General features: G+C 32.2%; 1 protein-coding gene across 5 annotated transcripts in view; it reads left to right on the forward strand.

Moving 5' to 3' along the window:
• Nucleotides 1-25,995, forward strand: part of LOC115210287 — a 114,468-nt gene that overhangs the window by 71,361 nt on the left and 17,112 nt on the right. For 3 of the 5 annotated variants that reach the window (XM_036502083.1, XM_029778790.2, XM_029778791.2), the window contains exons 2-5: nt 1,657-1,763; nt 4,090-4,290; nt 18,498-18,638; nt 24,100-24,234. In XM_036502083.1, coding sequence (XP_036357976.1) covers nt 1,661-1,763; nt 4,090-4,290; nt 18,498-18,638; nt 24,100-24,234 — 580 coding nt within the window. In that variant the 5' untranslated portion in view covers nt 1,657-1,660. The remainder of the gene's footprint in view (nt 1-1,656; nt 1,764-4,089; nt 4,291-18,497; nt 18,639-24,099; nt 24,235-25,995) is intronic. The other 2 variants (XM_029778792.2, XM_029778793.2) reach the window with 1 other exon arrangement.

Consider the following 25,995-nt stretch of genomic DNA (forward strand, 5'->3'; position numbering starts at 1 on the left):
TCCCAGCCCGGCTCGTTCCCGTGCTCCCGCCCACGCCGCTGTATTTGCCCACTTGTCCCTATCTCTCCAACACCACCATCCTCACAGGCACCCATCATTGTTCTTATCATATCACTGACTCCTTTACCCGCACTTCTAGCAACATCATTTACTGTATCTCCTGCTCTTTCTGCTCTTCTCTGTGCATCGGTCAAAGGTGCTCTAGCCATGACCATCCTGTCTTTTGTATGTTTAGGTCTACCTCATACAGGAACCTTGTATAATTGCTTTCAAGTTTTGGCACAAGGCCAGCGATTTGAGGTGGCGAGGATAAGTTAACTAGATTGACCCCTGTGTTCAACTGGTATTTTTTTTATTGACCCTCAAATGATGAAAGGCAAAGTCAATCTCGAAGGGATTTGAACTTAGAAAGTAAAGACGGACAATACGCCACTAAGCATTTTCCCCAGCATGCTAATGATTCTGCCAGCTCACCATCTTAAAGAATTAATTGTACAATTAACAAATGATTCTTTAGTTTGAAATATTTACCTTAACATCTTCGTATTGTGAGAGATTCAAGAAGAACAAATACTTTATTCTAGGCTAAACTCTTCTAAATCCACTTCATGAAGATACTAGTCATCAGTGGAACCACAATTACTTAAGGATATTTTTATCATACTTGTTGCTATTGTTTAGCTCTAGATTATCCCTGACTGAGCAGACTTAATCCAAAGCATTCCAACTATGATCCTTCTGTTTATTATTTTTTTTTTAGACTATTTAGTAACTTAGACTCCATTATCTAATACAGTGCTCCACAAACAGTATACTTTCCCTATGCTTTTAGTTATATTTTAGGTCAGGTGTCCTGCTGAATTTTGAAAAGAATATAAGTGTGCTGCAAGTGAAAAAAGGTTGCAGAGCATTGATCTAATACATCCTTATTTCCTTTTCAACCAGGGTTCATACGACCCTTGGGATCTATATAAGATTTTTTTGTTAAAGTTTACCTGCAATAAATTACTTATACTTCAACAATACACCAGATATTTTAAAATGTTTTTTATACAATCCCTAATGATATTTAATTTTTTAAATATAATAGAACTTTCTAAACATCGAATGTTTATGAAGATCCACCTAAGTAAAATATGAATCAAAGAGGCCTAAATTGGTCTATAAGTAAAAAATGGTTGAGAACCACTGTTTCAGACAGTAGAGTGTGATTTGAGACAAAATTGGCAGGTATTTGAAGCTTATTGAGTGACTGCTTAGAGGACTCTCTTGTTGGTTCATCTGTCATACTTGTTCTTTAGTGTCAGGTCATATCTGATAGAGACCTCTAATGTAAGTTACTTCAGCCAATAACTCTTCAGTCTTTTTTTGTTTTGTGCTGTGTATCTGATGTTCTTCCTTTTCTAAGAGAGGATAGGCTGATATTTGAGAAAAATTTCATTGCTTTTTCTCAAAGATCAAGACACCCTCATACTTAATGTATACTTGTAGATACAGATTTCTTTTCTCTCTCTCTTTCTAATCCTGTAATGCTCAGAAGAAAATGCTAAATCCATAGTTAATTGAAGATCTCCTTGTGTAGGGGAGCAAAACTCATGAAGTTGATGTTTCTTTTTCAAATTAACTGATTAATTAATTTATCTATTTATATTTCAGCATCATGAAACTGCTGTGGATTATTACATGTGTTCTGTCTGTCTCTTTTGGAGTGACAGATGTAGCTAAAGCCCAACAAGCAGACAAACCAGCAGCTGCATTAAAAAGTAAGCAGATTATCATGAAAATATTCTACAAAATATATTTTGATTAATCATGTTATATATTGAAACATTTGTGAATTGCTGTTGCATATAATTTTCGTGTTTTCTTATTTATTTATTTATTTTTGCTTTTTAATGTTTCAAACTTGATCTAACTAAGCTTGATATTTTGAAATTTATAAAAAAGATATTCTAAGAATGTTAATCATTCAACTTAGGTTAATGGCTTAAAGCCTATTGTACTAGTTAAGTTGATTTGGAGTTCTTTGCTTGGAGCTTATTCAGCTTGTCATGTATGTTAGTTATGAAAAATATATTTAAAATTTGTTCTACATGTCATGATTACTTAGAATTATTTAGAAATTATTTAGTTAGTCAAGTCTTCTGTTTCAAAAGAGTAATTTTAGCTTATGGGTATAGAATTTTAGGTTGTCTCAATGTCTGTAATTGGTATTCAAGTTTGTGAATGTGTGTGTGTGCATGTGGGTGTGTGTTGTGAATGTAGTGTGTTTGTGGTGATGCGTGGCTTTGTGGTTAGGGTGTTGGACTCATGATCATAAGATTGTGGTTTCGATTCCTGGACCAGGTAACATATGTTCTAGAGCAAAACACTTCATTTCACATTGTTCGAGTTCACTCAGCTGGCAAAAATGAGTAATCCTGCAACAGAGCAGCATCCCATCCAGGTAGGGAATATATACGCCATGAAACCAGAAAACCAGCCCTTATGAGTCAGTATGACTTCAGAAGGTAACTTACTTTACCTTTATGTAGTGTGTTTATGCATGTGTGGCACCTTGGGCAAGTGACTTTTACTATAATTACAGGTCAACAGTAGACTTACGAGTAGATTTGACTGATGGAAACTGAAAGAAGGCTGTTTTGTATGTACACGTGTGTGTGTAAAATACACATCTATGTGTGTTGGAGTGTGGGTGTATGGACGTTTGTTTCTCTCTGTTTTGGTATCGCTTTAAATGATTGTCACTGTCATAGAAGCAATATCATTGACTTTCACTATTCTGTGAGATCATGTCTGGCCTTAAAGAAAAAATTACCTTCTTTGGAAATAAGTGAGGTTTGGCAACAAGAAAGGCACCTGGCCATAGAAAATCTGCAACAATAAATTTTATCCAACTAATGCAAACATGGAAAAGTGGACATCAATATGATGATGATGATTTTCATGTTGGAAGTTGAATCTGTTGTCAGCTAATCACAATAAAGTATTGTATGATTTCAGTTGAGGACAACAGTTTCTTTTCAGAATATAAAGAATTCTGTTAAACCTTGTATATGCTATTTCAATACTTTTACGCGATCAAAGATAGTGAGCTGGCAGAATTGTTAGCTCAGCAGCATTTTCTCTATCTTCACATTCTGAGTTGAAATTCCACCTAGGTTGACTTCACCTTTTATCCTTTTGGGGCCCAGTTGAGTATTGGGCTAGTGCAATCAACTCCCCCGAAATTATTGGGCTTTTGTCAAAATTTGAAATAATATTTTTATGTGATCAGGCATTTTAGAACCTCTATTATCTGTTAGCTAGTTCCATTCAGTATTTTTTTTTTGTTAAAAGTGTGATTTTAATATAAATGTTTCTAGTTAGTTTATATTGAACTTGGAAATTTTGATACGTATAATCTGTTGGAACAAAATTTCAAGTGAATAATTTTTTATTTGCATTTGATGTTATCGGGTACTCTCACATGTTTAGCTGTGAAATGAAGTGGAGATAGACTAAAGGTAAATAGTTAAGCACCCTTGGTATTCCCAACCCAGCAGTCATTCTTTTAAATTATTACACTGCTCAGTGCTCATTCTCTAAAATTCTACATTCATCTCTAGTCATCTAAGATCTGGCAATAGCAGTTAGACTGTGTTTTGCTAATGAGGTCTAACAAGACCAAAGCATACCCTCAGTTTGCACTGTACTGACTATACTCTAACTCACTTCCTAGTGATCCTGTTTTTAATTAATTTTAATTATCTAAAATTTCTTGCTCCACTACATTAAATATCTCCAGTCTTCACTTTACTGAAGGAAAATGGTTTAGTTGTTGCTAACATACAAATAAGATTCTTCACCAAGAGAAATAAGCAACTCATGTTCCTATTTTTCCACTTCAGATATGCATTGTCTCCATTTCACTGCATAGAAATATGTTTCAACTTTACATTACTTTTGGAGGTTATATTATATTTTAGTGTATGGGTAGTTAGCCTTGTGTATTTTCTTCAACTAAAATTATTTTTTCATATCTGAAACATAATGGCCAGTTATAGAAAAAAAATTAACTTAAAATGCATACTTTCTTTTATTTTGTAGGAAAAAGTTGTTCCAAATGGGTTTTTGATGAATGCAAAGTAAATGGGGGTGTCTGTGGATCTGGTAAAAAAATTGGCCGGAGAACAGGAAGTAATTGTGGTAAAAAAGAGAAAACATTCTCTTGCACAATACCTTGTGAAAGCAATGATATGGTGAATAATAAAATGAACAAAGACAAGAAAAAACGAGCTGGAGGCAAAGGTAAGCTGATTCATACGTGTCTTTCTTTCTTTACAAGATTGTCATTCAATTCGTTTTCATCAGGAATGACAAATGAGGTAGATCATTTTTTTACATTTTTTTCTTGCACTCAGTTACATGTGCATTTTCATATATGCTTTCTTTATATTTGCAAATAGCTATTATGTCAGTCTTTCTGTAGTTTATAGTAGAATTAAATATGAAACTACAAATGTTATTTTTACATTTGATAATATTTGTCATAGCAGAAATTTCATAAACAGGTGCTACTTTCGCATGTTGTCTAACAAAGTAGCTGTATTCAACGCTGTAAAGTGACCTTTCATGTTATGAATTTATTACCTGTGCTTACCTTTTTTAACCCTCTAAGTGTCAGTAGTGAGCTTTTCTAGTCACACATTGATCACAGTTGCTAGAAAGTACTGAGAAAAGATGCAGTAGATTTGTTTGTAGCATTCCAAAATGATATACGAAGCATGTCTCATTAAAGGATTCAAATTTTGATTTAGATTTTTATGATCAACTGTATGTCCTCAATAATAAATCATTATTTAATAATATTCAACTTGTTATATCATCATGCAGTATAAAATTCTTGTAGTAGAGGTAGACTACATGCTAAAATGTATATGGCGAGTAGGCCATACACTAAGGTGACACGCATAAATGTTCTTATCAATAAATTCCTTATCATACATTGGTATGTATGTATGCATGCATGTATGTATGTATGTATGTATGTATGTATGTATGTATGTATGTATGTATGTATGTATGTATGTATGTATGTATGTATGTGTATATATATATATATATATATATATATATATATATATATGGATCAAAAGAGTTTGATTCAAATTCGTTGGTACTCTTGAGTTTCAAGCATGATGCTTGGCATTGCCAAATGTGTCCTTTGTTTTTAAGATTGTAGAGTGTGAATTGAAGAAATTTTTTTACTATTTCTAGTGGCTTGAGAACTGTATAGAAGGTCCCAGCATGACAAGGTTTCTATTTTATTGAACTTTGGAAACTGGAAAGGGATTTGAACAAAATTCCTATCATCCCTTAAGGCAGAAACAAATTCTTTGGTTTAGTAAGATGTTCAATTCTTTCTGCCACTCTGCATTAAATAACAATGAATATCATGTGTTAAAGGATAGCACTTGTCAAAAGTTGTTGTTGTTCTTTAGCCCAGCTCATTCCTATCCAACTTGATCTAGGATCACAAACATTCCTCTTGTGATCTTAGATATTCATTGTTGAATATGTCCTACCTTTTTTAAAGATTGTAGGATGTATTATCTGAAGGAATTTGGCTGTTATTTTGAGCAACCATGTAGAGACTCCTTTTTTGGATTCATTTCTTAAAAGGGTTTTAGGAAAAAGGCAGTAACAAGGATAATGAGCATATTGTTAGAAAAGTGGACTGTTACAATAGATTGTAATAGATGAGAATAAAAGTAGAGAGCGTAATGTTTTTAAGGTAATGAGTACCCTGCAGGTGGTATTGCAAATGAGATATATTGCTAGAAGTATATAATTCAAACAAGAAACGAAAAAAAAAAATGTAATTCAGTTAAATAATTCTAAATAAACTACAAACTAATAACGAATAAGTAAGAAGTAACTTGATAAATGAAATACAAAGACTGGAAAGGTAAGGAACATCTTATTTATCCAGCATAAAAGTGACCTCTATTGAAAAAGATACTGCCAAGAAGTTAATTGATGTTGAAACTATGCCACCAATATTACCTTGGAGATAGTGAGGTTATGGAGGTAAGAAACGAAAGGTATGTAGGATTTTAGAATCCTATGAAAGAGACTCGACATAACATTAACTTAACAAATACTCTAATAATTTTGGCATGTTTTATGAGCAGTGTTAAGAAATTTGTGGAGACAATCATTCATTTATACTTATTGAAACTATAACATAGTAAAAACATAGACTTACATTTGTAATGCACTAATTGATCAGTGCAAGAGATTAAGCTCAACTGGGAAATCAATAAAACTTGCAGTGAATTCATAATTTATTTGCATTAATTAAAGCAATATTTCATTAATATGTGTTAGGAGTATATTTAAAAAGAATATGTTTTCCAACTATTAGTGATTCATATAATTACATGCTGCATGTAAATGGTGATTTGTTCATTAGCCTCACTACTATTTTATAGTATTGTGAGAGTATAGCTCCTTGCTTCTCAAAATTGGCAGTATCACACTCTGGGAAGGATGAAAATCTTTATGTGGGTACTGGGGACGAAGAAGGGTGGTGATAAATGCATCTGTACAGCTTTTTAGTCTTTGACTATTATTTTAATATTAACTTTAAAACAGTTTTAATTTAATATTATGCTGAATTGTTTAGTTAGCCATAATCACAATAACAATGATAATCATCACCATCATCATCATCATCATCATCATTTAGCATCTGTTTATCATGCTAGCATGGGTTAGACAGTTTGACTGGAACTAGTAAGCTGGAGAGCTGCACCAAACTCCAGTCTGTTTTGGCTTGGTTTCTACAGCTGGATGCCCTTCCTAACACTAACTTCTCCATAGAGTATACATGGGTGCCTCTAATGTGTCACTGGTATGGGTGCCTTTTATGTGTCATCAGCAAGGGTACCTTTCATGTGTCACTGGCACAAGTGCCTTCTACATTTACTTGCACAGGTGCTTTTTATGAGTCAGTGGCATGAATGTCTTTTATATGCCACTAGCACAGATGCCTTTTGTGTGTCACCAATATTAACAATAACAGACTTTGAAATTTGAATAAATAAATAAATAAAACTGAAGAGCATCCAGTTATAGAAAATCTGCCTCAGTGAATTTCGTTCAACCCATGCAATCATGGAAAAGTAGATATTAATACAATGAGAATATATGCTACATATGCTTGTAAATAATAAATGATATACAAAAGTATTGTTTTCGAAACATATTTTCAATTTTTATTCTTTATGCAAATCCCCTGGCAATATTGGTCTCAAACTTGATCACAAGGCCAGCCATTTCTTTGAAGCCGGTAAGTTGATTAAATTGACCTCAGTGTTCAACTGGTACTTATTTTATCAACTCAGAAAGGAACAAAAGCGATGTTGACCCCAGCAGCATTTGAACTCTGACTGTAAAGTTGGAAAAAATACCACTAAGCATTTTCTCTACCAGTTTGCCATCCTAAACCATCTGGTAATATTAATGCTCAAATGATGGCAAGCTGGCAGGATTGTTACCACACTGGACAAAATGCTTAGTGAAATTATTTCCAACTCTATATTCTGAGTTCAAATGCTGCTGGAGTTGACTACACCTCTCCTCCTTTTGGGCTTGATAACATAAGTATCAGTTGAGCACTGGAGTCGATGTAATTGGCTTAATCACTTCAATGAAATTGCTATCCTTCTGTTAAAATATGAAACAAATATCTGTACTTGAAATAAGTTGGGGAACTAGTAGAATTGTTAGCATGCCAGACAAAATGCTTTGCGGCATTTTGTTTGTCTTTACGTTCTGATTTCAAATTTCAATGAGGTTGATTTTGAATTTTATCCTTTCATGGTTGATAAAATAAGTTCCATTTGAGCACTGGGGTCAATGTAGCTGGCTCACTCCTTCCCTCAGAATTACTGGCCTGGTGCCAAAATTTGAAACCAGTTTTAGTGCTTGGAATGTTTTGACACTCCATTGAAGAACATGTCTTATGTGCAAGTAATTGTTAACAGCAAGTAGTTGTTGGGAGAAATACTTTGTGGTGTGTTTCATTTTGTTGAATTATAACGAGGAGTCATTGGAAAAATGGTAGTGAAAGAAAGTGGGTGGTTATTGAAAAAGTTTGAAAAACAATGAATATAGTTAATCTGAAGATAGTGATTTAAAATTTTGCCACAAGGCCAGCAGTTTTGGGAGTGGGGGTAAGTTAATTACTTCTAGTGTTTAACTGGTAATTATTTTATCAATCCCTAAAGGATGAAAGGCAAAGTTGACCTCAGTAGAATTTGAACTTAGAATGCAAAGACAGATGAAATGCCACTAAGCATTCTGTCTGGTATGCAAATGGCTCTGCCAACTCATCACTTAACAGCTAATCTGAAGATATAGCCAGGAGTTTAGCAAAGCATTATGAAAGACAGAATTTAATAAGATTTAGAATCTGAGACAGCTTATCTTCCAAGACATTATACTAGTAAAACAAAGCTGGTTATTTATTGTTTCATTTATTTTTCCTATGAGGGAGGAAATTATGTAAAAATTATATCCTGTCTTTTTCACTTATTTCCTTTTCACTGAAAAGTTATCATAGACATGTAACTCAAAAAGTTATATTGTTTGTATATTCAATGTTTAATATTTCCAACTAGTTTCATAATCAGATAAGTCTTTTTCTCTGTTGTATACATTCAGTAAAGACTATTAGAGCAGGGGGATAATCAGAATAATTACTTACAATATCCAAGTAAAAGAGGAGTGGAGAGAAAGAAGAAAAAGAAAAAGAGATAATGTTACTCATGATTTGGAAAATAGAAGGAAAACAATCTTAAATGTACCCAATTTATATAGTTCAGACATTTTGAAATTGCTATAGAAAATCATCCTCTTGAATGCTTTATCAGTCATAAAATCACACAACTATTGAAATACATGTGAAATGCAAATGGCATAGAAATTATATTTCATGATTACCATATGAATGGTAATGGTTATATAATTTCAGACTTGAGATAACGGATAAATTTATTAGTGGTAGTAGGTCAGAGTATAGTAGCCTACATTTCATAACCACTAACTTATTAAATTTGATAATTATGGACAATACTGTATTTGCCATGATTTCATTGTCAATAAATTAACTCTTGCAATAGACTGGCCTATTTATCACTGGGTCTGTGCAGGAGTATTTATTGGTTGTCTGTTACTGTGAAGGTCAGTTTTTATATTGTCCTTGCTTCAAAACTGTTTAAAATTCTGGATTATTTATCCTTGTGTTTAAATTCCTAATGTTGTTTTAAAGTAATTTGTTCTATTTCTATGGTGAATAATAATGGTGGTGGTGATGATGGCGGTGGCAGTGGTGGAGGCAGTTGGTGGTGGTGGTGCTGATAATGATGAGGATGATGATGTAATTATATCTGGTTATTCTCATAGGATTGTTGATATCATATTGAAAATGCTCCTGAGCATAATGGCTGTTTTTAAATAATAATCTTGAAAAGTTTTGTAAAAGTTTTCAGTCTCATTGCTTTGTTGTCTGGAATTCATGGTGATGATTATGATGATGATGATGATGAAGGATCAATGTTTGAAAAGATATAAAGCAAAGGTGAAAAACTATGCTTTAATCAAAGTAGGCTCCATTTAATTCAGTACAAATGTAGTAAGACTATAGATTCCTGTCATGTAGAAATGAATGTGTTTATAGAATCTATAAACTCTTTGAAAGCTTCTGTGACACTGTCTGGTTTTGGAAATGTGTACTATTCAAGCAACTGTCTAGGTATTTGAAAAAATTAAAATCTTTTCGGTGAAAGACTGGAAAAATAAGATGTCTGAAGCAGAGCTTTGATTCCAAAATCCAACAATTTCTGAAGCATCATCCACAATAAATATATTTTCATATATTTTTTTTCATCATTATTTTCATGGATTCCCAAGACTCTCTGTCTCCATCCAATTCCATTATTATGAGTTTGAATTGGGAGCTTGAATCATACTGAATCTTTAATCAACTGATTACACATCCATGGATGTCACCCCCATTGATGCATTGCAGTTACTCCCTTTGAAAGAGCTTGATGATCCTGACAATTGATCTTCTAGGATTCCTCTGCTCAGCATCAATGTAAGAAGCACCATTGGTTCAGTTGAGCTCTTCTGCTACCTCTTCACAATCCACCTTGGCTTTGCTGTATCCCTGGCAGGGTGGTTGAATGCATGCTATACCTTGCCAAAGGGCAGCCCTTAATTATGCAGAGCACAGTCGTCACTGCATGAGGTATTTACAAATACCTGCATACCTAACAAAATACTTACATACCCAATCATTTCAAGTAGTATCGCAGTTGGTGAACAATAGTAGCTTTAGACTGGTTCAGTGCATTTCTGATGGCAAGTGACAAGGGAGTGTGTGTAACATGGATACAAAACAAGTATTTTAAGGAACTCTATTCATAAAGCACTAACTTCATTTTCACGTCAATGTTCATATCCTTCAGAAATGTAAATCAGTAAAAGACACACACATACATGTATATGCACATGGCAGCCTTTCACTTAGTTTCAGTCAACAACATACTCCCCATCTATAGATTGTACACTGCTTGTTATGGGGAGAAATGGATGACTTGTTTGGGATTAATTCTGTAGACAAGGTTGTGGTAAGTCTAAGTCTAAGGTAGAAGACTCTTACCCAACGATGATGACAATGACGACGACGACAACAACAACAACAACAACAACAACAGAACCCCTTAAACTGACAAATGCTAGTTTACATTTTTTCTACAATTTCCCACACATTTCCTTCACTGCTCAGAGATATGCGTTCTCATGCTGACTCAGTGCTGGAACAGATTCTCCAACATACTGTAAAAAACAATGTCATCAAATATTTCCTAGTGTCTGCAGGCATATCAGTGACATTGGAGCCCAACAAACTGCACTATAGTGATGAAAAATACTTGGTGAGAAGGCCTGTTTACCATACACTTTGAGTATGGGGGTAAGGATGTAAATTTTACAAACATTTTCACTGACAGTAACATTTCAAAGAATCTGATCCATCCATCAAGTGCTATGATGATGGCTGTGTTGGCATGTATACAGTACTACTAGACACATATCTCTTTGAATCAGAGGTAATAAATTCAAATGCTGTCACTGGTAAATTGACAAGGGCTTTCATTTATTCTAAGGAAAAGCTAGTTGAAGTGAAGGTAAAGTGGCTGCTATTTCATGTCTGTGGCAAGAAATTGGTCAAGCAATCATTCATAGCAATACTCTGTCAGTGTGCTATTGAATATATGTAATATATGTGGCATATTACATTTTTTAATATATGTAAATAAATTTAAAACATTTGCAATAACTGACCAAAATCTTAAAATATAGGTACCAAGACATGCAGTTCAAAACAGCATATCTTCTGCAGAAGTGGTCCTCTAAGTGCCAAGCTCCATTAAACGAAAATATTAGGGAAATTTTTTTACTTCTTTATTTTTTTATTTTGACAAAATAGAGCTTGCATTTACATAACTCTTCTTTTTTTACCATCACCATGGACAAATTGAAAAGATTAAAGCTATCATTATAAATTTATTAAACAAAGTGATTTGTCCACCTCTTTTTCAATCCTAACAGTCCTTAGCTCTTTTTAATGAGAAACGCTGCATAAGTAACCATAATTTACTCAATATTCCAATTATAAATGATCAACATTAGAAAACTGAAAAGCTTTTCTGGGTAATACATGACTGAATACTCTATTTCCCTCTTACAACCAATCTCTGTTTAAAAAGGCCAAAGTGTCTCGTTTTTACTTTTACTCATTGGTATCTTAACCTTACATCTAATTTTTGCCTACATCTAACTAGTTTGAAGCATTAATAACAATATTGTACTGAAAATTTTCATATTTAACTCAGAAAGCATATGAATGAGCTAATAGATTTACTTGAAAATATTTATTGCTAAAGTTCAAAGTATTTTGATATAAATAAAAACCTTTATTCTTTTTCCTTCTTGTAAAATACTGCTTTGTAAAAAATTGTTGTGCAAGCAGCTATTGATTTTTTTTATTTCAAAACATTCTAGATTATAGAAATATAGAAAATACAGAACTCTGCACACATTTTGGCAGGCTTTTAGAATTTGAGTGAGTTTTGGAAAACATTGGCATGGTTTTCGAAATATTAGCATGTTTTGCAAAATTTTGGTGCAGAATCTACTTTACATTAAATTTACTTCATTAATCAATTACTCTGTCTACTTAAAGGCAAAGCAAATAGCCATTTTTGTGTTTGAAATCAATTGAAGAAACTTTGCTAAGACATAATTTAGAAGTAAATTTATATCTTCAATAGAAGCAATTATTTAATATAACAAAACAGCACATTTTTGTTCCAGACTAACATTTTAAGAAATGTACTGATAATTCTCTCATATTTTCTGTAAATAACATTAATCTTTCATTCAATACTCATAAATATTTTTCTGGATGATTTTAATTGTTACACTATGTATTTAGCAACAATTTTTTTTTATTATCTAGTTATTTCTCTACAAAGAAAAGAATTCTTTAATGATGTTTGGCAGTTGGTGAGGAGGGAGGAAAATGGATATAGTTTTCCCTTTTTAGGTCAAAGAACATAACACTTTCCACATGATGTGTTCTTATGTTATTATTCACAACAATTTATTTTTCTTTTATTGTGATATAACTTTTTTTGTTAATAATTTTGAACATTATTAAACTTCAGAATTTATTACTCTTTCTGCAACTACTGTGGCAATAACTTTATTAATATTGATCACAATTAGATCAGAAAAATTTCTTTGTTTATTAAATGGTGCCATTGATCCAAGAACTTATGTGATGATTCATATTTAAGCAAAATATATGAAGTGCTTTTTATTTCATCCAAAAATATAAAAAAAATCTTGATTTACTTCAATAGGAAATATAGTCAACATAAGATTTTGTTTAAATTTTGTCTGAATTCTCTTCAATCTGGAATCTCCATTTCATTCTCAATAGTTCATATCTTTTTAAATACTTTATTGGCAAAATTATTAGAGGAGTATTTAGTAGTGGCCCTTTTACGCTATGAGTTCAAATAACACAGAGATCAACTCTGTTCTTTCATCCTTTTAAGGTTGATAACATAAAGTACCTGTCGAGTATTGGGACAATTTGATATTTCAACAATGATCCTAGGTGTGAAAGATGGGAGTGGGGAAGTAAGGAAATTTTGAACTTACCTTATCTCTCTTTGGAGATTTTCCAATGAATATCTTTATTAGTTTCAAAATCTTCCTAAAATTTTTTAAATAGTTCTCAGAGAAGTAACTATAACTATTCTATACCCTTCAATATCATATTAATTATTGCTATTCATTTACTTGTATCCAGTTTTCCATAATTCCAGTTTTAATAATGTATGCAAAATGATTTGGTTAGTGCTCTGTTTCTTGTTGATTGCTACACAGTATGGTCAATAATTTCTCAACATGATCAATATTGACCAAAATAATGTTTAATATCTATTTATATTTGAGCTTTCAATTTCAAGTATTATGCTCACCAAAGTTTTGGAAAGCATTCTGAAACTAATGAAAATCTCTGTTTGAGAATGGTTAAGAGTGTTCTTATTCTTCTAAACTTTGTAACCAAATTATCATAAAATCTGACAAATAACTTTATTGCTGAAACTTTTGAGTAACATGATTAATTAACCTTTCGTGTAACACATATTTATATATAAATATGCTCACACACTCATTCACAGTAAATTAACAAGGTATAACTACTGTTGTCATTGCTTGTTCAAATTTTGTTTATACATCACTGGTCTTTGTTGTGGTTAATCTAAATTATTAATTAATGATTTATCACTACTAATTTGACTTTTAATGATTGTTAGTATCAGTCAAGAGGTGATTAACGGCCATGCTGATATTTATAACAGAGCACAAATTAAAATTTTAAGTTGCAGTTGGAATCATCTTGAACAATAAACTTTCAAGAGCTGAATGTTGAAAAAAAAGTCTTATTTTGGTCAATATTGGTCATTCTGAGAAATTATTGACCATGCCATCTAGCAATCAATAAGAGACAATTACTAACCAAACCAATTTATATGATCAAAATGAGGCAAAACTGGATACAAGTACAGGAATAGCAATAATTGAAATGAAATTGTCACTAGTGCCCTCTTAAATCTAGTGAACTTTTCATTGTTCAGTTGGTCTTCTCATTGAAATGAAAATGTCCAATGAGTTTATTGCTCATGGTGCAAAGAATATATCAACATAAGCTAGGGAATACATGGTCTCAGACTGAGTTCTCCAAAACATCTCTACTACACTTCATTGCCTACTATAATGCTCTATAAATAAAAACTGATGTATAAATTCTGTTTGTTACTATGTTGAATATTTTCCAAGTGACACACACACACATACACACTCTCTCTCACACACACACACACACACACACACACACACACACACACATACACACACACATACACACACGAGTATAAGAATAGAAACATTATCTTGTTCTTCTATACATACTGTGATTATTAAAGAAAGTTCAAGAGGTGGAGAACCTCTACTCATGGGCAAAATTTCACTCACATTAAAATTTGAAATGGTCTACCAATGAAATCTTTAAAATTCCATATGTAAGAATCAGTTTAATACTTTTATGACTTTATTTCTACTGACATACACTATTTTTGGGAAATAAACAAGAGTTAAGACAGATTTAATGAAATAACTGTTTCATTATGAAGTTAGCATTTGTAACATAACTTGATGAAAAGTTGTTACATAAAATTATGATAGATGGTTTTTATATTAAATAGGAATAATTTAAAATGAGTGGTTTAGTATCACAACTAGAGGTGATCTTAGGTAGGTAGGCAGGTTGGTATTAAGTGTTATGCCTTAAGACCAAAACAGTAATTTAATATAAGCTATGCACTTATGAATTTGTAACATTAAAGATTCATTATTTTTCTCAGCACAGATACACCCAAAGTTCTCAATTTGCTCTTTGTATGTAAAAGTTTCTCCACCCGTGTCTAAAGCATGAGGCATAAAATGATAATTTGTTCTGAGCCCAGCTATCAATTAAACATTTCTTTCAAAAATTCAAGTGATCTTCAGTGACTTCAAAACTAATTTAATAAATATTGATTTCCAATTCATCTTCTTATTTACTTATTCAATTACAAATAATGATCCATTTCAATTATTTCAGCATTTGTCTTTTCATATTAAAGTGGGTCAGGTATCAAGTTACTTCACTGCAGTTGCATTTATTCTATAGTTACTCATCTACTAACACCACCTCAGAATATATACTGTGCTTCACTACATTCTCAAATCTATACATTCTGACTTTTGAAAGCAACATGTTACAGATGTCTCTAATTTAAAGTGACCTTTCTATGTATATGTTATGTTTAAATCCTCTTAAGATTGGTACATCTGTAAGTTTTCACTTTTGAAGATCAAATACATAACATTTACACTTCTTAATAATGTACCTTAATCTGCTTGATCAAGTCAAGCTAGAAAAATGTGCCACTCCCAGGACAGCTAACTGTAAAATTATTTACTCTAATAATATAATATTGGCCATGCTAGAATGGAAAAAAGAAAGTTTAGGAAAGAAAAAAATTCAGCAAAACTACTTTGCCATAAAATATATCATAATATCAACTTAAATAGTGATTTCAAATTTTGGCACAAGGCCAGCAATTTTGGGGAGGGATTAAGTCAATTACATCAATACACGGAAAATGATAGAAATTACATATAGATAATTAGTTAAAAGAAATTTTAGTAAAAAATTTTTATCAGAACATGTACAAGCAATTCTGATTAATTTCATCAGTCTGTTAATTGCATGTTTTCAAAATACCAAGCCATTTCTCAGAACCATGGTTCTCAGAACAACAGAATAAAAGCCAACCAAAATATTGTGGAAACATTATGCTCCACTCTCTTTAGTAACAAGAAGATAAAATAGAGCTTATATCCATATACTTCTTCCTTCTTTGTTATAGTATTGGACAAGTTTTAAAAGTTTAAACCATCTCAGTTTTATTAAATGTAGAAATTTCTCCATCTCTTTTTTCATTTTTCCCAGCCTATTATCACGAGAGACACTGGTTTAGCATAGAATCTATGTGAATCTTTTTTATCTTTTAATCTTTTACTTGTTTCAGTCATTTGACTGTGGCCATGCTGGAGCACTGCCTTAAGCCTAGTACTTATCATATTGGTCTCTTTTGCCAAACTGTTAAGTTATGGAGACGTAAACACACCAACGTCGGATGTCAAGCGATGTTGGCGGGGGGGAAGATGGATGACAAACACAGACACACAAACATATACACACATACATTTATACATATATACGACAGGCTTCTTTACAGTTTTCGTCTACCAAATCCACTCCCAAGGCTTTGGTCAGCCTGAGGCTATAGTAGAAGACACTTGCCCAAGGTGCCACACAGTGGGTCTGAACTCGGAACCATGTGGTTGGTAAGCAAGCTACTTACCACACAGCCACTCCTGCGCCTGTATATACAATTAACTTTCAGTTAATCAACGTCATTTACATTAGTAAATGATGCCAATCTCAGTTAATTATGAACGTTTGTTTTTGTTTTTGTTTTAGATTTTGAGTAAACATTTAGCCCAATGTATGCTAAAATTGAACATATATTTGACTTAGGATGAATTAGGTGATTCTAGAAGCTTCTGTTTTGATGATGAATAAGAATGACAGAAGGCAGCGCCTTGTGTTTTACAAGTAACCAATGTTAAAAAATTAAATGTGTTCACATTACTCTTTTAATTGAATTTTATCTTATTTCTAATAGTGTAATAAAACTCTTCAATAGATAAGTTTTCATTGTAGATAAATATTACCAAACGATGTTTTTTAGTCAAAGGATGTTATCTTGTTGTTTTCATTATCAACTATTTCATTCTGTGATGGACCCAGTAAGTTTTTCTGCATCCTCTAAGTTGTTATCATTGAGTAATTCAAATTGTGTGAAAGTCTTTGTCAAGTTAAGAATGGGTAATTGAAAAATATCAAAAGCAACTGCAAAAACCTCATAGGGGATAAGTGAAACAATTGTCATACCAATAATATATCAAAGAAACAGCATGAACTGGGTGGAAGATAAGTAATTTATGTTTACATAAAATGTATTGTATATAAAATTTTATTTTTGCTTTCATCTGTATCTAGTATATGTGTGAAATATCACAATGCTTTACTACTGACAGCATATTGAAATCTTGTAATTTATCACCTATCTTGCAAATTCTGTTAATAGCATGAGATTTTCAATTACAGAAGTAATTAAGCAGAATCAACTCTATGTTTTTAAAGGAAAAGGTGTCATATATATTGATATTGTTACTGACATTTTATAGTGGTAAACTAAGTAGTTACTTAGTTCCAAGTTGGTTTTGATTGAGCAGACAGAACTATAATCAAAACTGTTCCAATCTCGACCCTTCCTTAATTTTGTTTGGCCAGGACTAAAATTCTATCTCTCTCATTCCCTCTCACCTTCTCTCTTTCTTTAAGACAACAGCCTATTATTTGAGGGTGGTTTGGCTGCTATTTGTAACTGATCAAGCAGTTGCATAGATGCTATCTTCTGTAACTACAAAGTAAATAGTCACAAGATGTAATCATGTGATATAATTGATTCTAATGACCTCCAGAATTACATAAGAATTTACTCAATTTTCTTTGATTAAGAGCAAACATATTATCATAATCATATGTACCCCTATGTTGAAGTAAGCTAACCTTATTGTTTTGGTCTGATTTTGTAAGTAGGCTTCCTGTTGTTAAAATCGAGTCAGCCCTAACTGAGCTGTGCTCCTACTATGACCATCCTATCATTTTGTATATTTACATTGTCCAATGCATCTTTTCTACTTTTAAGATAATAGGGTATGATTAGAAGCAATGTATCCTTTTCAAATAGAGTGATGTGTAATTTAAGGAAGATTTGACTACTGCTTTTAGTAGGTCAAGCATCTACATAAAGCATCCCTTAGTGCTTTGTAGTTTTAATGTTACAATACAAGGTGGCTCGCTGGCAGAAACGTTAGCATGCCAGGTGAAATGCTTAGCAGTATTTTGTGTCTTTACATTCTGAGTTCAAATTCTGCCGAGGTCGACTTTGCCTATCATCCTGTTGGGGTTGATAAATTAAGTACCAATTGCATACTGGAGGGGGGGGTCGATCTAATTGACTGCCCCCCCCCCAATATTTCACACCTTGTGCCTAGAGTAGAAAAGAATGTTACAATGCAAGTGATGTTTTGATGTTTTCAATTAAGATTTTTTCATCTAATTCTGATATCTTGCAATATATAATGTTGTACAATGTGTAAGAGTTACTTTTCTATTTCTTTTGTTACAGAATGTAAGTATATGAAAGGGACTTGGTCTGCTTGTGATCCCAACACCAGCACCAAAAATATGACAATGATGTTGAAGAAAGGCGATCCAAAGAAATGCCCTGAAACTAGAATAAAATCTAAGGGTTGTAAACAAGGAAAGGGTAAGTTTTTAAATTCCCTGCCTAGTCTGTAAAATCTACAGCAAAAAAATTAATTAAAAAAAAATGTGATAACAGAAAATTCCATAACTGCTGCTGCATGCAATAACTTCACTTTAGTTGCATACACTTGTTGTATATTGCAACTGTGGTTATATATTGCTTCTTTTTATTATAATTTTGTCTGCATAGATGTATTTGTAATTGTACATTGTAGATGATGGCTGTGTACATTTGTTGTACGCTATTATTGTAACTGCAAATGGACTTATATATCTACTAAGACAACAACAGCAGTCATTCTTAAATCCTTTACTCATAAAAATTTTGTAACTTTCAATAAACGAACTTTTCTAACATGGGATTAATTGAATTAAACTTAAATATATGAAAGATTACCATCCTCTTCTTTAAATATAGTGAGAAAAATGGTGACTTAATTACAAAAGTATTTGGTCAGAACCCAAGAAACTTTGCTTTGCATCATCAATAAAGTAGTTTTGCTCTGTTGTATTCCCACTGTATAACAGCATTGGCAAATGTTTCTCCATTTGCATCTGTTTTCTCATTTCTTCCTCCTGCATGCATGTGTGTGTGAGTGTGTGTGTGCATGAGTGTGATGTGTATGTACAAATATATATGTATATATATATAAATGTGTTGCGTGTGTGTGTATGTATATATGTACGTGTGTATATATATATATTTATGCATAATAATAATATTAGGGAGTATAATTCCAAACTTACAGGGAAAAATTCAATTTAGCATTAAATCAAATTTCGCAATATATATATTTATGCATATATATATATATATATATATATATATATATATATATATATATGCATATGTCTCTGAGTGTGTGTGTGTGTGTAACATGTGAGTATGTATCACTTATCAACGACAACCACAACCCTTTCGTTACTATATTTCTGACCAAAATACACCCCTCATGAGTTTCAATTAAATTCTAAAATAATCATGAATCTAGGCTTGTTTCATTAAATAACTGTAACTTTTTTACTTATCAACATATTAATGTGATATTTGGAACATAATTAAAGAAATGGTTCTTAATCGATTCTATTGCAAAACTTTTGTCTCAAAGTGACTTTAATTACAGGTAAATCCAGGTAAATTGAGCAAAAGGTAAAAATATTAAAATTTTGTTTAAACATCACCATAGAAAATGAATCATCAGCTAGTATTCAAATGGGTATGCAACAAAATTTTGATAAAGAAGAATTGTGCACATCTCTATATCATCAGTTGAATTTAATGCACAACAGGTGTACCATAAAGGTGGAATAAACTGAAATATTGGAATCCACCGTAAGTTTGACCGAACTAAAGAAATCGGTCAAAAAATAATATACGGCCCTGGTTATGGTATGGAAGTGATAAGTTCCAGACCACATCGTTCCCTAGGCCATGCTGACTAACATTATTTACCCTGTATAAAAACTAAATCCACGCAGTACCCAGTATTTGCTTCACAAATTTTCCGAAATTTGAACCCCCATTTTGTGTTTGTTTACGTTCTGCGTAAGTTTGTTTCCGCATTGATCGCTTCAAACAATAACTTCCAGACCACATCATACCCTAAGCCATGCTGACTAACATTAGTTTCCATGTATAAAAACTAAATCCGCAACAGTACCCAGTATTTGTTTCACAAATTTTCCAAATTCGGAATCAATGATTGATAACATGAAACTCCTATCTATTTTCAAAGTTGAAGAAAAATCGATGCCGAAAAAAATGAGGAAAAAATCTCCCGAAATTCAGGGAATTAAAATTACACGTCGATCTTTGTACAAAACTGTAGATGAACTGTTTACGAAGCATAATCACGTGTTTTCACGAATGTACTAAAGAGATTTGCTCTGATATTCTCATTTAAATATGAATAGGTAAATTCGGACGGGTTTGGGCGGTTTGGTCACATTAACCAAAGTTTTTTTCGGGCGGCTTTGGGCGGTTTGGTAACGAAAGGGTTAAGCAGGTGATCATTAGAAAACTAAGAACAAGGGTGACAGAACGCCTATGATATTCAGAAATCTTTCTACCTCACTTCTATCAGCCTCGACACAAATATGTTAGCATTGGTAAATTTTGAACATCATCTATCAAAATACCCAGCAATTAATTAAAAAGAAGAATTGGTTCTATTTTAAACATTCATATCTACAGTAATTAAGAAATATCATTAATGCTTGAAGACTCCAGAAACTCAATACTATCATTGTTTAGATGATGTCTCTTAATATGTCCTGTCTTCTATATAGTTGATGACTCAAAGGATTTTTATCTTCTTCTGTGTGCGTGTTATTTGCATGCTATTTTTGTGTTTTTATTTTGTGGTATGTGGATGGAAGCACTCCGTCGGTTACGACGACGAGGGTTCCGGTTGATCCGATCAACGGAACAGCCTGCTCATGAAATTAACGTGTAAGTGGCTGAGCACTCCACAGACACGTGTACCCTTAACGTAGTTCTCGGGGATATTCAGCGTGACAAGGCCGGCCCTTTTGAAATACAGGTACAACAGAAACAGGAAGTAAGAGTGAGAGAAAGTTGTGGTGAAAGAGTACAGCAGGGATCACCACCATCCCTGCCGGAGCCTCGTGGAGCTTTTTAGGTGTTTTCGCTCAATAAACACTCACAACGCCCGGTCTGGGAATCGAAACTGCGATCCTACGACTGCGAGTCCGCTGCCCTAACCACTGGGCCATTGCGCCTCCACTTTGTGGTATGTACATGTGTATATGAATACATAAATGTTAATGATGTTAAGTTATGGAAGCATGCAAGGGCAGTTGTGGAACAATTGGCCTGTCTTGCAATGTTGATACTTTTTTAAGCCAATGGACAAGTTATCACATATAAATAAGTGTCTCCTAGACTATGTTACACCAAATATTTCATTCTAAAAATACTTCAGTATTTATCCTAATTAACAAAGATTCAAATCAAGTTTATTTGGTTCAGTCTCTAGTTGTGAGAGTAAATATGATTGATCTTGTGATTAGTACAAGTATCAGATTATTATAAGGCAAACTCTTAAGGTGGCACGTTGGCAGAATCATTAGCACGCTGGGGAAAATGCTTAGCAGTATTTTGTCTGTTGCTCTGTTCTGAGTTCAAATTCCACTGACATTGACTTTGCCTTTCATCCTTTCAGGGTCAATAAATTAAGTACCAGTTGCATACTGGGTTCAATCTAATTGACTTGCTCCCTCACCCCAAATTCCAGGCCTTGTGTCTATATTAGAAAGGATTATTAGATTAACTCTTACAAGTATTAGATTCCATCCCAAAAATTTGTAATTCTCATAGATATTAATACAGAATGTATTGAGTCATATAATAATTGAATTAGGAGTCTCATTTTATAGAAAAAAACCTTATATTATAAAATGTTAGTATATGCTATCAAATGCTATTGTTAATAAGATTGTCATTTTTTAGACTGTCAACATCATCTGTAAAGATGAAATCTTATTTTACATATTTTCATCTACACCAGGTTTTAATTGTTTTAATCTCTAATCATCATCAGTGCCTTATTCCTGGATATGTATATTGTATTAATGTACAAACAAACCTTGATTTTTAAAGCATGGGTAGTAATGGTTTTATCTGCTTGGCCACTGATGCATCTACTCCTGTAGTATGCATATACCCAGGAGTAAGAAACCTGATGACAATCAGAAATCAAACTATTTATAAAGTAGCTTAAGATGTAAGTATTAAGAAATGTTTCAGCTCTAAAGATGAGGTCAAGAATCTGAAAAATTATAACTTTACCAAGTGTATGCTATGTTTATAAACTAATGTAGAGGATACCATATCCTGGAGATATATCTGGATGATAAGCAAAACTATTGTAAGGAAGCATATTTTCTAGTGGTTTTGGAATTCATACAGTCAAAACTAAACTGATATACTGTAATCTTTTTGAATTGATCAAAATGTTTAATGGGTGTAGTTGTGTTGTTAATGTTTATGTGGCTGAATGTTTGTCAGGAGAAGCTGCTGGCTCATGGCCTTCAAGTTGACTCCTTGCACAAAGGTCACTGAGTGTTGAAGCACATCACGTTTTCTCCCTTTGGAGATTGATAGCAAAAAAGGACATTAATGATACTGATATTGATTCAATAAAAGTCTGTGAACAAGTAATTTGTAAAAGAAAAATTGTAATTGTAAACGTTTGAAGGATTTGAAAAGACAATAAAAATATAAAAAAAAGACAAATCAGTATTACAAAATATATCATTTCATTTAACCTTTATAGAGAACTTATTGTTGCACTATCTGATGATGGTTAATGATATATGTTTGAAACTGAATCTTCATCCTCTCATTGGCTACAATTTTAATGTAAAGGGGATGTTGTTTATTTCTGAGAAATCTTACCATTCAGTTTGTGGTGAAACACAATTCCAAATGTTTAACCCTTTTGTTACTGTATTTCTGTTGAGATGTTCTGTGTTTCTTTCAATTACTTTAAATATAACAAAGAATTTAGTAAAATAACTTAGTTATCATTCAGATTGTGTTAGGAACATAAATTGTGACTAAGGTTTGGTTGAAGATTTTTAATTCCAAACTTATGAAAACAAAACATTTGTACTCAGAGCCAGAGCTGGTTTCAGCCGGGTTGGTAACGAAAGGGTTAAGTGAATGTTGTAAATAACTTTGTTCTATATGATGTCTGAGTGTGGCAAAGGGAATTATAATTTTACTGAGTGTATGCTATGTTTAGATAAAAGGAATAAATAAGATATAAGAAATCTGTACAGTACTAAGAGCTGGTGATGTCTATTTGGAAGATAATATAAACATAGAGTATTGATTTATTTCATACATTTCTAGATTAACAGTGAAATTTTAATCTGTTTAGGTTTTTACCCACCACAATTACTCCTTTCTTGGTTTAGTATAATTGTTCTTTTTTTTTTTGGTTTGGTTTCTTTTCCCTTTCTCACAAATTTAGAGTTTATTCTTTTTTTCAAATCTTTGTTTAGCTTTTACTGTTAGTTTGTATGTAATGAAGTCAGAATATACATGAACTTTATTTTGGAGCTGTATTTATAATATATTATACTTTATAATATGTCAAGTACCTCTTTTGAAAAGATGTAAAATAAAAAACAAACAAAACCCCTAAATGTGGATCATTTATTATAAAAATTTGTTAATAAGAAAATATAATTACGTGTATGACAAAGAAGGTTTGTGTTTTAAAACTGACAAGATATTGACTTTATCTATTGAATATCCAACACCAATAGGGTTTTCTATACATTTCACATGTGTATGTGTGTTTGTGGCGACTCATATTATATTCGGTTATACAGAATCGCTTGTATAATTTACAGCTTTTAAGCTTGAGGAGTTCTAAATGAATGCTTTATATTTTATTTATATGGCCATAATGTTTAGAATTTGTTTGTAGCATGTAAATATACCCGAGGCCCTTGGTCCCAATGTGATGCCCAGACAAATGAAAAAACAAGGGTGTTAAAACTAAGGCGTGGAGACCCAAACAGATGTCAAAAGGAGAAGACATTAACAAAAACATGCAAATTAAGTAAGTTAGCAACATTTCAAACCTTTGTTTTACAGAGTCAGTTTGTAGAGAGATGAACAGATTAACAGATTAAATCAAAATTAACCCACTGAATATGTTTAAATCATTTGTTTAATTGCTTGTCAACTGAATAAACTTATCTATATTTTATAAATGAATTATCTGCCAGAATTTTTCAGCATTAAGAGCTGGAATGTCTAAGGACCTATTTGAGAGAGAGAGAGAGAGAGAGAGAGAGAGAGAGAGAGAGAGAGAGTGTGTGTGTCTGGGTGTGTAAAATAATCTTACCGATGGATCTGTTTCTCTTTTCTATCTCAAACTGGTACTTATAATGTAAAATATTATTTAATCTACAATTTAGACTTCTAAAATATTTTCTGTCCTTGATAAGGAGTAAATTGAGAACCAGTTAGAAATACCTTTTTGTTTTAGCATGCCTTCTATTTAGAGTATCTCAAGACTGTTCAACTAAAAAGACTTAGGTAACGTAGTGATGTGTTCAGTAATGAATTTAGATTTGTCTCACTATATATAAAACATCTAGTTTGTCAAGCTCAATGGCCTTGAAAGGCCTGCAAAAGTCATTGGTACTGCCTCTTCTTGACCAAATATATATTTACATATAATTTCATATATGTGTATGTGTATATATATATATATATATATATATATATATATCACCATCCGAATCATGTACATGTTTGAGCATATACATACATATATGCCACATGCATGCATGGATATATATATATACACATATATATGTGTGTGTATATGTGCATGTATGTATATGTATGTATATGCATATATATACACTGATATAATATGAAAGCAGTCAAATTTTCTACAAGTGTAATTTACATTACTATTCTTAATTTATATGATATTAGTTATTATTAATTTATTTCTGTTATACTTACTAAAAGTGTCCAACTTTGTAACTGAATATTAGCAACCGCTCCCTCCAACCATGATAGTTTTATACATTAATATAATAATAATGCCAAAAAAATTGTTCATATTTAATAAAATAGAGAATATGACCATGCAAAACATAAACTTTTAAACATTTTACAAAACTAATTCATTCCAACTTACCCCTTTTTGCCTTACCTTCTCCAGTTACTTTTTATCAGTTATGTCAGATATATGTTGGCAGTTTCTGAAAATGAGGGTTACACATCATCATCATCATCATCATTATTGTCGTCATTGTCATCATCATCATCACCATCTTTATCTTCCTGCATCTCATCCTCCTCCTATTCATCATATAAGGGATAGTATTCTATATAAATTTTTTGGATAATCATCAGTAGATGTTCCTTCTAACTAAACATGTGTACAATATATTACATGATATTTACCCAGTTCCAACATACAAAATAGGCAACATTAATACATTATACACTAAAAAAAAACTATCCTTATTTCTATTTTCATGAGGATGTAAAGGAGAATATTTGGAGCAAGAGTTTAGTAGTTAAAGAATAGCTCTATAAATGCTTTATAGTATTTCCTTTGGTTCTCTGTTCTAGATTGTTCTGTGTTCAGTCTAAGGTAATGAATAAATAAATAAATAAATAAATAAATAAAATAAAATAAAATAAAGCCCTAGTAAGTATAGTTAAAAGAAATTATCATTTCAGTGATGGAATAATGATAAGGAGATGTGTTATTTGTGTTTCTGCTAAGTCATACAATTTGTACATACCAAATTATTATTCATCAAGTAAAAAAATTGTTTTATTCATTAGCTTA

The sequence above is a fragment of the Octopus sinensis genome, linkage group LG4, assembly GCF_006345805.1.
Source record: "Octopus sinensis linkage group LG4, ASM634580v1, whole genome shotgun sequence".
Taxonomy (NCBI): domain Eukaryota; kingdom Metazoa; phylum Mollusca; class Cephalopoda; order Octopoda; family Octopodidae; genus Octopus; species Octopus sinensis.